This window comes from Genypterus blacodes, unplaced genomic scaffold (assembly GCF_046128005.1).
Source record: "Genypterus blacodes isolate CSIRO-AG114 ecotype Tasmania unplaced genomic scaffold, CSIRO-AGI_Gbla_v1 ptg000064l_1, whole genome shotgun sequence".
NCBI classification, from domain to species: domain Eukaryota; kingdom Metazoa; phylum Chordata; class Actinopteri; order Ophidiiformes; family Ophidiidae; genus Genypterus; species Genypterus blacodes.
In genome coordinates this window covers 1,270,029-1,281,888 of record NW_027466876.1, presented here as the reverse complement: position 1 = coordinate 1,281,888, position 11,860 = coordinate 1,270,029, and the positions used below count along the sequence as shown (strand labels likewise).

General features: G+C 43.7%; 2 protein-coding genes across 4 annotated transcripts; one reads left to right on the top strand and one right to left on the bottom strand.

The window, feature by feature from the left end:
* Positions 1 to 2,718: 2,718 nt before the first annotated feature.
* allc (allantoicase) lies at positions 2,719 to 6,906 on the bottom strand. Of its 3 annotated transcripts, none has more exons than XM_076155041.1 (11): positions 6,652 to 6,906; positions 6,499 to 6,549; positions 6,294 to 6,381; positions 5,966 to 6,085; positions 5,376 to 5,455; positions 5,158 to 5,290; positions 4,848 to 5,045; positions 4,704 to 4,777; positions 4,431 to 4,539; positions 4,173 to 4,291; positions 2,719 to 3,621 (listed from the first exon to the last, which is right to left on the bottom strand). In XM_076155041.1, the coding sequence occupies exons 1-11, from the start codon at positions 6,739 to 6,741 to the stop codon at positions 3,433 to 3,435; spliced, it is 1,251 nt and encodes a 416-aa protein (XP_076011156.1). In that variant the 5' UTR covers positions 6,742 to 6,906; the 3' UTR covers positions 2,719 to 3,432. The 3 variants fall into 3 exon arrangements, with proteins under 3 accessions (XP_076011156.1, XP_076011157.1, XP_076011158.1); XM_076155042.1 differs by having other exon boundaries at positions 4,862 to 5,017; positions 6,652 to 6,900; XM_076155043.1 differs by lacking the exon at positions 6,294 to 6,381.
* A 267-nt stretch (positions 6,907 to 7,173) lies between these two features.
* e2f6 (E2F transcription factor 6) lies at positions 7,174 to 11,835 on the top strand. The gene is made up of 8 exons (XM_076155128.1): positions 7,174 to 7,470; positions 8,727 to 9,068; positions 9,168 to 9,214; positions 9,313 to 9,356; positions 9,491 to 9,677; positions 9,850 to 10,005; positions 10,321 to 10,435; positions 10,944 to 11,835. Exons 1-8 carry the CDS (start codon positions 7,354 to 7,356, stop codon positions 11,106 to 11,108), a joined length of 1,173 nt encoding a protein of 390 aa, XP_076011243.1. The 5' UTR covers positions 7,174 to 7,353; the 3' UTR covers positions 11,109 to 11,835.
* The last annotated feature ends 25 nt before the right edge of the window (positions 11,836 to 11,860 follow it).

Genomic DNA, 11,860 nt, shown 5'->3' with positions numbered 1-11,860 from the left:
ATTATATATTTTTGGGGAACTAATAGAACTTTGTGGACAGTTCGGCCTGTCAGGTGCTTTCATTCAAATCAACCTCTTATGGCAGTTATCCATTTTTTTTCATGTAAACACCACAATCAGACTGAAATCAGCATGGCTTTACTTACTGGCTTACTCTAAGTAACACACTTAGCAGATTTGGTTTACATTATCTAAACTATCTATTGCTTCACACTGCATCATGTATATTTGGGGAACAATGAAATCCTCTTAACTCCAATCTATATAGAACCCACTATTATTTCAAACTCATCACAGTCAAAAATATTTGAAAAGAATGTTGAAAACCCTAACTCAGTGTAAATGTTTTTAGATTTTAGATTTTTTGGCCATAAGCAAACATTCTTTGTTTACAAATGAAGATCAAATCTGAATGAACATCATATGAGGCAGCTTTATGTGCCCATCATCAGATCATATGGATCACTGACTCTCCCATCCTCCCAACATACGTTCACTCCTTGCAGAGACAATCTGTGCCACTACTGCCCCCCGTTGTTGCATAGCAGCAGGTACAGGTAGGCAGGGGTAAACTTTGAGGCCCAAGATGTATGTTCTCCTGAGGAAGTTTGGTTAGAATTGCTTATCTCAGTCGTAAATCCACACATACACCCACACACACACACATACATACATAGAGAGAGTCAGAGAGTCAGAGAGTCAGAGAGAGCGAGATCGCAAGAGGGAAGAAGGGATTTGTGTGATTTGAGTTTTTGGTGTGAACAGCGCCACCATGTGTCTTTTAGAAAGCAGTTTACTTTTTGGTTCATAACCAAAAATTAAAAACACAATTCTAGAGTTCAGTTTTTACTTTATCTTTTTGGTTTGTTTCTCAATCAGTATAGATATAACAGAATATGATAAACAGTTAGAGCAGAGTTTAGTCTGAAGGATTATTTGTGACATACCTGTCTTGAGTTGGGACTCGATCTGAGGGCGGGGTCGGTCTTGACTTGAGAGTTGATGTGTAACTTTAGACTTCTTTGTGAGTGGCAAAACAATGACTCGGCCCCACCTCTGAGGCTGGGCTCACTATTTTTCATTCATGTCTATCAAATCCCAAAACACAAAGTGCCTGCTTCTTCTTCTCGGATCACTTGAGAGGGAAGACTGATCCTAGAGCTGATGGATATAAAGAGAGGAGGACGGTGTGTGAGGGGTGCAGGTTAAAAGAGCAAAGCATGATGGATATGATGTCATTAGAAGAGGGAAGGCAGGCTTTAATTTCCTCCCTGTGCTTCGTCTTTATTAGTGTCACAGAGGCTGTCGATGGTTTCAGGCCTTCAAACACAAAAGCTGAAGGGAATTGTTTACTCTCATAGCTTCAGTGTTTTGCTCTGCTCAGGCAACAACTTTGGTGTACAAAAGGAGTTCTGTGCCACAATATGTATATTCTTTATAACCAAACCAACATGTTGAAGGATTTCATCCACAAAATGGCAAAGTTGTTTATTTCATGGCACAGAACTCAAAGACGTAATGGACGCACAGAGTAACATGTGAAGTAACAAACATACTAACAAATGGCCAAATAAGAGATAGAAAGCAAATAGATACAGATCAGAAAGCAATACAAGCCCTTTTTAACACACACACAAACACAAACACACACAGACACACACACAGGAGCTGTTGTGTGTATATTCATGTCCATTTGCCCTTCAGGAAGGTTGATGAAGGATGCGAGTGTTAGTTCAGCCTGACAGCTTTGACAGATGGGAGGAGCTCTGCACTAAAATCACCTCACGTATGACTGATGGCTGCAGCATTCACACACACCATGTTAATGACGGGGACTTAATTAGAATAAACACACTGCAGAAAAAGAAATCCCCTGGAAAAAAGGGGAAATGTTCAGAAATGTTAAGATCAACATCAAAATAAAATCTGTCAGTTTCAAAGGCAAAATCCTACTTAAGATGAAAACTAGAACTGAACAATTGGACGTAACACTCAGAAATTCAAGTTGAAGCTATTTGAGACTTGCTTTCGTCTTAACATTCAAGACAGTTTACACACACACACACACACACACACAGAGAAGCCCACACAGGGCGACTAATTGCCATAATTTAGCCCCGCGGTTGAATAACGGCTGAGCGGCTGACACACACGTCAACCTTACCGCTGAGGCTTCCCAGGCAGGGTCAAAGGTCAGGTCCAAGCTCAGTGCTGTGATGGGCTGTCTGGCTGACCCTGTGTGTGTGGGGAGGAGGGGGGGGGGTGTTAGAATTACGCAGCTGTGTGTATGCCTGTGTGTTTTTTCAACCTGTGCAGGTCCACACATGGAGAGAGCCCTTTCTTCATTTCTACGACACACACACACGTTACACAGGGGGAAGTGTTGATTCCAGATGAAGTAAAGAAGAGAACATCCCTGAATTAAGCTGATTAGTGATATTTTCTGATTTTACCTCATGTAGAAAGTAAAATGGGAATCTGTAAAGTATCTACAGCGACAGTGATGATGATGAATGATGATGAATGATGATAATGATGATGACGAGTACAGGGCTGTTGGAGGACGACACCCCCCCCCCCCCCCCCCCACACACACACACACATCCCCCCCCACCCCCGAGGTTGATTAAAGTTGACCTTGGGCAGTGATCAAGTGAAGCTGGTGGCAGACAGATGGAACGTTACGCTGGCGGAGAAGACAAAAGGAAATCGATACAGTGGAGGATCAATGGCTATTAGATTTTATTTATCTATTTTGTTAATTTCCGAAGAAGAAGGTGGAGACATCATCGATCCCCCCCACCCCCTGCATCGGCTGCTTCAGGTTATTAATTGAGAGGAAATGCCCGCCTCGCTGATCCAGCCGATAACGTTAAATGTGAATAAATGAATGTGATGAGGAGAAAACACAAAGGGGCTTATGGGTAAACAATAATGGGTGGCGAGAGGGAGAGGGAGCGGCGCTTTCTGCTGCTGCTGCTTTAACACCATTCAGATTCACGTGAAGCATTTCTGTGTTTCTCACAGAAGAACCAGGTCTCATTTTAAACTTCTGTTTAGTTCTGATAAAGCTCATACTCACTTTGAGCTTTAACAGTGAGAATTCCAAACTTTTGAGTGTTTACTGTCAGGGCCCCTGGATGGGTGCGACAGGTTGGACAGCGGTGGTCTTTATTGTACCTCAGTTTGCATGTTGGTGGTGTCTCCTGATTACAGATTTGATGTCTCTGCTCACATTTTGGATGCTCCGCTCTGTTACGCCTGGTTTAGATATTGCTTGGTTTTGCAGTTTGGTCATTGATGGTCTCTGCTGTATTACTAGTTGGACTTTGTCTCTGTAGCAAAGTGAGGAAGGACATTGTTGGTCTTTGTGTCACGTTTTGGACGCTGATGGTCTCTGTTGTGTCTTCATTTGGACGTTGCTCTGTTGTCTCACAGTTTGGACTTTGGGCTCTGTGTTGCAGGTTGCTTTGCTGTTCTAGTTGAGGTTGGCATGGGTGGTCCCCAGAGGCGGAGCCTGCTCACCCCTCCGTCGGGGGCGATGACCAGGCGGACATGAGTCACAGCTCCGCTCTGTGTCAGCTCTGCCTCACTGAAGTGACGTCTGTTATGAGGACCAAGCTGCAACACACAGAAAAATACAAGAGAGAAGTACTGTTTGTAGAAATCTTTAGTTTGATGCTGATGATGTTGAATAGTTGTTGCCAAATTAGCAGTTGGCACCGAGTGACACTACATTGTTCATCACTGTGTGATAATGTTCTCCACTGGGAAAGAAAAGATATTTTCAGCCTCTCTGATCTTTGTCAGTTTCTCGTTGGCAGAGGATTGTAAATATGCAGAAGAGGATCATTTTCATCTCACCGTCTGCCAACACGTCCTTCATCACTGTTTGTCAGCAAGTTTATCCAATTGATTTCATGTTTAGTCACAACACTTTTTTTACCACACATGGTCCAACAACAAGGTGGCAGTCCAGAAGAGTGGAGCCAATACAGAAGGAGCAGGAAGAAGCTTCCAGGAAGGGAAAAAAAAACACCAATACTCAAACTTTATGCATTATTGGGGATTATAGTTACAGTATATAGCCTTAACCTTGATTTCGGACCACATGTTGGGGACAATTGATCTTTTAAAGACAGAAAACGAAATGACTGATATAGTAAACATACTTTCTGAGGTGGCAGGAGAACCCGCCAAGTCCCAGAATTCCACCTGCTCCTGATGCTTTCAGCTTCCTCCTCAGGGGTCAAAGTGCACGCTTCGATTCTGCAGGAGTCCGGGAAGTTACCTGGACAGAAACAGGACCATCAGTCAAACCATTCTAACATTCTGATGGTTGTAACTGATGACAAAGTAGGAGGTCATAGTAATACAATACAATACAAACAGCTGATGTGATGATACAATAAGTGAAGGCGTGTGTGTACCTTTGAAGTGGTTGGTGTCAACCTCGATGCTGCTGATCACCCCGGGGTGACCGAGTCGGAACACCGCCCACTCCCAGCCCGGCACCTGCAGGATGCCCCGCTCATCAGCCTGCAGGAAGTCAACGGGCCGATATCAAGTTACAAAACGATGTCATAAAGAGTAGGAACAAGCAGCTGAAGATGAATGCTGACACCTCAAGTACTTTCAAGTACATGAGGTGATTTGTTTTTGTGTGTATGTGTGTGTGTGTATGAATGTGTGTGTGCATGGACCTCGAGTTCCTTCGGTCTGTCCAGTCTCCGGGCTGTTTCCCATCCGTCAGCCATGCTGGAAGCCCGACCCAGACCTGCAGAGCAAAGCAGGATGAAGAACGAAGGAACAAGGAAGAAGAAGACAAAGACAAGAAGGTTTCCGACCAAGTGTGTTGTACCAATCATGTTGCGTGGATGTCCAAAGTGGGCGTCGCTGTAGCCCAGGCAGACTCCTCCGTTGGTCAGAGCCACCAAGTCGATGTCCTGGTTGGTAGGGACAGACAACCAGTCTCTCTGCCCTATGCCATACACTCTGAGTCTGGCTATCCCTCCATCTGAACACACCATCATCATTTTGATTGGCTGATTAACACAGGTGGTGTGTAGAGTTATCACTCCCTCCCGCCTGCTTGTCACATTACATCATATACGGTGTTTGACATTATGAAATTCTTACTCATTGTAATTTACGCACCTGGGAACATATTTAGACGTAGGTGTGTGACTCTGTGGTTGAAGTTGACATGGAAGTAGTTATGACAGCTGTCGTTATATCCAGGATTCAGCTCAGACACACACAGAAGCTCCGGCCACGTCTCAGAGCTCAACTGTCAATATCAGCACACCATCAGCTGGCAGCAGTGTTTGTGTCTGTGAATGGGGTTCTGGTAACCAGCTGAATGTCAGTGTTACCTTGGCGACAGCAGCCAGCTGACTGTCAGAGGCGGCCATTCCGGTTCGGTCCCCCTCCAGGGTGAGGGTGGGGGGGTCATCTGGTCAGGGGGAGGAGTCACACGACTTACAGAGTGAACTGCCTTCATTATTTGTACTTAACCGTGTTATACTAAGGTTGATGGATGAGTCGTAAGCAGAGCAATGGGAACCTCTCGAGGGATTTGTAGTTACTTATTTTCCAACATAATCTCCTTCCCACTGTACACATATCTGCCACCAATGCTGCAGGGATTTGTTATTTAAGCTCCAAAATCCAAATTAATGTTTGGGGAGAGGTAAAAGTCTCATTGTTCAAATAATGTGCGTAGACTGGCTGTTAAACTAAGGCTCACGACTAATCAATCAGCCCTCACATCGTGTTTATAAATACTTATTATACATATTAGACCCATGCTGTATTTGTGGACTATTAAAAGCTAAATTTGGCAACAAAAAAAAATCTGATGTTGCACATTGATCATTTCTGCTTCCAAGTAAAAGAACAAAAAAGAAGAAATGTAAGTTGTTATTTTAAATAAGACGTCCTGGTTAAATGTATGGACTCCTACCCAGACAGGCGGCCTGGATGGAGACGTGGGGTGAATGGTTTCCTGTGAAGAACGACGAGTCGACATCAAAGCCATAGATCAGGCCTGGAACTCCCAGCTGGATGATGCACCAGTCATGACCTTACACAACCAAATAGATTCAAAACAGAAACATTCAATATGGTACAAAGAAATAACCTTATCATTTTAACATAAAAAAGTAGAAAACCGAGCAACCCCCACTTTTCTCTGTCATTATGGATCAAGCTTTGTTATAAATCTACCCATGTGGTAAGAATTTTGGACCAATAAAAAGACAGCAGAATTAGTTTGAAAGGGAAGAGTGAACCTGGAATTCTCTTTCTTCTCGTCTCCCATCCATCCATCCACTTTCCGAACTCAGTGAAAGCAGACGCTATGAACTGTGCCGGCTCTCTCTGTGGGTTGATCGTAACCATTGCAGGACATGAGAGCGCTTATATGTTATTATGTGTCTTTGTAAATGATGATGAACATCCCAAAGCAGATTAAAATGAGGAGGATACATGTTATACCTTCAGCAGGTTGGCAGCAGGTGCAAACCATTCGTCTGTCGCAAAAATTACCTGGCAGTGAGAAAATTTAAGAATATTATTATAGAAAAATATATTTTGATATTTGTGTTTGTCTTGTTGTTCATTCAAAACTTTATGTTTGCATTGACTCACCTTCCCACCGACAGTCTCGCAGACCAGATCATTAAACTGCAGGAAAAGTGGCTCTGCTGCGGTTTTTCCATGTATTTTCCTCTCGGCCATGCTGTCACTGCTGCTAAACTGAACTAACCTGATCTACACGCGAGCCTCTGGTATGACAACTCCTGTCCAATCCTTAACTAGAACTATGATTATGTAACAGGTTCAAAAGTTGGGCTGTACTGACAATGTTATTATAGATCACACGGCTGTTCGTACGCGCTATGATTGGTCGATATGATCTTTCTTCATCAATCCAAGATTAAAATACATCACGATAGCTTAATCACTGTCCCACAATGTCCCGAAGTCCCTGTTTATCTGTGTTATAATTTGTTTTAATTGTATAGACTTCTAGAAAATCATAAAAACCTGTAAAAAGCTAAAGTGGAGCTCATGCCGGAGCAGTGACAGCCTCCGTGCTGTAGGGGGCGCAGATGGACGCGGATCCAAAGGTCGCCACCACCCTCCGCTTTCCTTCCTTGCCGTTGTACATCCGGGTCAAGGGTCGTCTAAAAACGTGAAGGCACACAAAAACAAAAACAGAAAAAGCAGCTGTCTCGTTGTATATTTGTGATGAAACCGTAAGAAGCGAAACGAAGCGAATCGAAGCGACGGGCGGATGTACCGTTAAACAGAGGAGTGTGTGTGTGTGTGTGTGTCCGCACGGTCAGGATGGTGAAGTGTGTAGTGTCCGGGTGTCGGAACCGCAAAGACACCTTGAACCGGGAGATCTACAGCCGGCCACCAAAGAGGTTCTTCAGCTTCCCCAAAGATCCGGCCCGCGTCAAGGTACCGAGCCAGCGTCCGACCCAACCGTAGAAAAATGTATGATTGTAAAAGCTGGAAATGAGGCTGAATGATAATTAGTGAGCCCAGTGCAGAATCCCCCATCCATAGTAAAACATCTTCAACGACTTATATCTTATTATTTTATCATTATTTTGTTACTACTTTTAATTACAGAATGCTTGTGTGTATGTTTGTATTGAGTTACTAAAAGCACGATTCCTACTTTAACGTCCAACACTACAGGTTCTTGTATTTGCATATGATTTTATTCATTGCCATTGTATTTAACGTAAATACTGTTTCAGCAGTTGCAGTTTTTATTTGCGTTGCCAATAACAACCTCTCTAGCAACCCTGTAATGACACCATGAATGATGTCACAGTTGACTTAAAATCACCCTAGCAACCCTCCACAATGATAAATGAATGTTGTCACACTTGACAACCCATCATAATGACATCATGAATGAAGTGAATAACTGTTCAAAATTCTAAAATACATTTGCATCATGCAGAAGAAGAAGCAACCGTTAACTGTTGTCAAGAAGCGGCGATGCAAAACGCAAGAGATTGGCTCGAGCAAACAAATCTCCAGACAAGTCTGGTAGGAATTTGCCAAAATTGAAGCTACTATATTCAGATATGGCCTCATATGGTTTACAGGGCGTAGCTTTAAGGGATGGGGCAGGGGCGAGGAAGGATGTTCAGTCTCCTGACAGCTCAACACACATCTGGAGCACTCTGTTCATGTCTTTGTGCTTTTGGCTCACTATTTATCATTCAACAATATTAAACAGCATAGAAAATCATATTACAATTCTTTATTTTACCATTTCATCTCTTTCCAACTTGATGACACACTTCTTACACAAAAACAGTGAGTCATGTGCCCATTCTTATCGGTCTGGCTCATAACTTATCAATCTACCTATGGATTAGATAAATGATGAAAAGTAATGCAAACCGTATACCAGAATGTTTTGGGATGAATCAGAAATTTGCTGCTCTTGCTCGCTTCCTTAGGCTCTCAATTTATCAGTCAACTCATTTATTTGATGCGCTAAATCAACCACAAAGAGCTATACTGTATATGCTTCCTCATTAGGGGCTGATTGATAAGTCGTGAGCCTAGCATAGTATTATTTCTTTTCCAACCTAATTTCAATTCTGCTCATTTTTGGTACCTTTGAGCGTTACCGAACAATGAAAAACAAACACATTTGAGGGACATTTAATGACACACTGATGACTATTCAGGTCTGGCTGGCAGCTCTGAGGGAGACAGACAAACACGACTCCGCAGAGCAGCACTTAATCTGCGAGGATCACTTCCTGCCGGATGACATCACCACCAGCGGGGTCTCTGGTGATGCCATTCCCATCATGCCTCCTTGCCTGGATCGGTCCCTGAGCATGATGAACCCTTGGGGAGTGGAGTCCTCAGATGATGAGGAGCAGTGGAACAGCTGCAGGGTGGATGCTGCTGCTGCTGCTGCTGCTGGTGTAGACAGCGATTATGGAAGCCGTCCTCTTCCTCATGATGCTGCTCACGTTGCTCACCATCCTGCTGTTCATCCAACACCTCATCGGTCAGAGCAGGTGAGGGTGCTGCTGATTTTTGTGGTGTCAATTGTTCACCTATGTGTAATCTAACTCAGGGCAGCTTTGAACTCAATCTGCTGTCGTTATTGTTTACAGGAGCCGGAAGAGGATTTAGAGACTCCTCCAGAGGTCGAGATCGTCAGGTAACAAGCTCACCACTTCTGCTTCTTTGCGCTGCCCAAATCTTGTATTGTATTGTAATTTTAATTGAATAATTGTGTGTTTTACCCGTGTGTTCAAGAGTTCAAAGCGAGGCGACCAAGGGCAAACCCATAAGGAGAGCAGGTACATGCTGTGTTCCTTTCATATTCTCACTCTTAAGCCCATCAGTGTCTTGCTCTACCTTCCTGAGCCATATTTACTCAGCCACCTTTTCCAAATCTGCCTCTGATGCTTTCTATGTGTTGTGTCATGCTCAGACATGGCCTTGGGGAAACTGGCCCGACGTTTCTTGGAGCTGCTCGGCGCTTCTCCGGACGGCTCAGTGGACCTCCGGGTGGCAACGACCAGCTTGCAAACCCGCAAGAGACGAGTGTATGACATCACCAACGTCCTGGATGGCATCAGCCTCATTCAGAGAGAGTCTGCCAACATCATCAAGTGGATGTGAGTGAACACACAACTAATTATTAGTGCACGTTATGTCTCTTAAGCCTAATTTGGACAGGATGAGTGTGTTTAGCTTTGTCTCTGCATCAACGCTTGAAGCCCAACGTTGAACATGGCCTGTGGTCTTATCTTTGCTGTAAACTTTCTGTGTGGCTTGTGTTTCATCCAGAGGACAGACTCCCATCTCCGCCTTCCTGGAGAGGAAACGCACAAAATTCGAGAGAGAGCTGGACAACCTGAAGCTGGTGGAGGACATGCTGGACACGCTCATCAAAACCTGCGCAAAGCAGCTCTTTGAAATGACAGATGACACAAAGAGTTCGGCATATCCTTTCCAATGTCTACTAAGAAGATTCAGAACTGTTACTTCCATTAAAGTTTGAAGATTTAAATGCCACGGATTAGATTTAATCCCTCCTTCTAATAAGACATCACATTTCTAATATGCTGATATAGGTTAATCAAACAGCAGCATAAGCCCATTAGAAGATGCGCTGTCGTTCAATACAAAAATCACACTTAGCAGAGTCTAGTGGCCTTTAGTGGAACTGCAGCTTTGGTTTTTGCCAGAGCTGTTGTGCAGTAAATCTCAACTGAAGTCTAAACCGATGAAGCAGCTTTTCTTTAACCTGTGCCGCACGTGGGCCTACGTGACCCACGAGGACATCTGCAAGATCCCAATCTTCCAGGGGCACACGGTGATCGCTGTCAGAGCGCCAGAGGAGACCACCCTGGAGGTCCCTGCGCCCAAAGAGGTAAAAACACAGTGGGCAGATTCGCTCGGCCAGCCAGCCAGCCAGGTTTCAATAAACAACTGTTACTATGGAAACAGATCACAGAGAATTGATTACTGAGTTATGCTCTTGTTTATACTGCAGTATTATGACAGTTATGTTCTGTTTATACTGCATTTGTGTCATTCACTGGGTAGATGGTCCACCAGGGCGCATGTCGAATAAACAAAAAGATTTTTAAAGATGATGGCCTATTATTTGGTACATAGTTATATTGATCAACGATCCATGATTGTAGTACAGTATATTTATGTTGTGAACCGACATGATTTGAGGTTTTTCAACCAGGAGTTAGATGATGGGGAAGGAGGTATAGAGGTTAGATGCTGGCCCAACAAAATATATAGTTCGCGACCTTGAAAGAGGCACAAGAAAGGTGCAGAGTGGTGAAAGGCCATTTGAAGGTATCTGGTGTTGTAATCAGACACCTTGAATGCAGCTTTGTGTTTTGGTTTGTGTTTGGACACAGGAAAACATCCAGATCCGCCTCAGAACGACGAGGGGCCCAATCAGTGTGTGTACATCTGAGGTTGAGCGGCCTGGAGACGACGTGACCTATGACCACAGAGAGCGGAGCGGTCTCTTCAGAACACTGGAAGAGAGCCGGATCAAGACATCCGCACTGAAAAAATGAGTTCTTCTAATGCAGGATGTAATTCTTTATTACGCAAAAGTTCCTGCTTCCAGAGGCTAAATGAACGCGCCCAAGGACTATTTTCTGTACAAAACTGCAATCTGACTGACATTTGGTTTAGTTTTTCTTTTTGGGCGGGGGGGGGGGTTTCCTCTCCTGCAGAATCTTAGTTATCACCACCAGGAGGCACCAAATGTCCTCAGGGTTCCGACACAAGCGAGGAGAAATGGAGGAACAAGCAGAAGTTGCACAAAATGTCTGGACACATACAGTTCTGCACGAGACAACACAGAGACTTCTGACTTGGTTAAGTAATATTCAGCTGAAATCTGCAGCATTCAGCCACGACAGCGATCTGGGAGAAAAACAGAGGAGTTCTTGCACGGAAAAGTCATTACGGATCATTTGCACCATCAGCAGTTTGTACATTTTTCAATCCAAACACCTCGATGGTGTGCTGACATTCCACGCAAATGAAACATGTCCACTTTATTTTTATAGACAAAAGGATGAATGCAAAACTACTGCAGAGGGCGCCGTGTTTCCATGGGCCTGGATATTCTCCTCACTTACATTTGCTGTACAATATGTAGCCATTTGTTTTTACTATGTTTTGGTACACTATGAATTTGACTGTTCTTTACATACAGATTTGTTTTTTTCTTGATGGTGTAAAATGTCTGTTGAAATAATCTGATATATGCTGCAATAAAATCACTTTGCTATAAACAGACATTCTAAGTATCTTTGTA

What these genes read in the sequence shown, in the direction of transcription:
- e2f6 (XM_076155128.1), top strand. Translation starts at nt 7,354, where the DNA reads ATGGTGAAGTGTGTAGTGTCCGGGTGTCGGAACCGCAAAGACACCTTG. An exon ending in CCAGAGGTCGAGATCGTCAG is followed by an intron (nt 9,215 to 9,312) that starts GTAACAAGCTCA and finishes CGTGTGTTCAAG; the next exon opens with AGTTCAAAGCGAGGCGACCA. An exon ending in GATGACACAAAGAGTTCGGC is followed by an intron (nt 10,006 to 10,320) that starts ATATCCTTTCCA and finishes CCTGTGCCGCAC; the next exon opens with GTGGGCCTACGTGACCCACG.
- allc (XM_076155041.1), bottom strand. Translation starts at nt 6,741, where the DNA reads ATGGCCGAGAGGAAAATACATGGAAAAACCGCAGCAGAGCCACTTTTC. An exon ending in AGCTGGCTGCTGTCGCCAAG is followed by an intron (nt 5,291 to 5,375) that starts GTAACACTGACA and finishes TGATATTGACAG; the next exon opens with TTGAGCTCTGAGACGTGGCC. An exon ending in TTCTCCTGCCACCTCAGAAA is followed by an intron (nt 3,622 to 4,172) that starts GTATGTTTACTA and finishes TGTGTGTTGCAG; the next exon opens with CTTGGTCCTCATAACAGACG.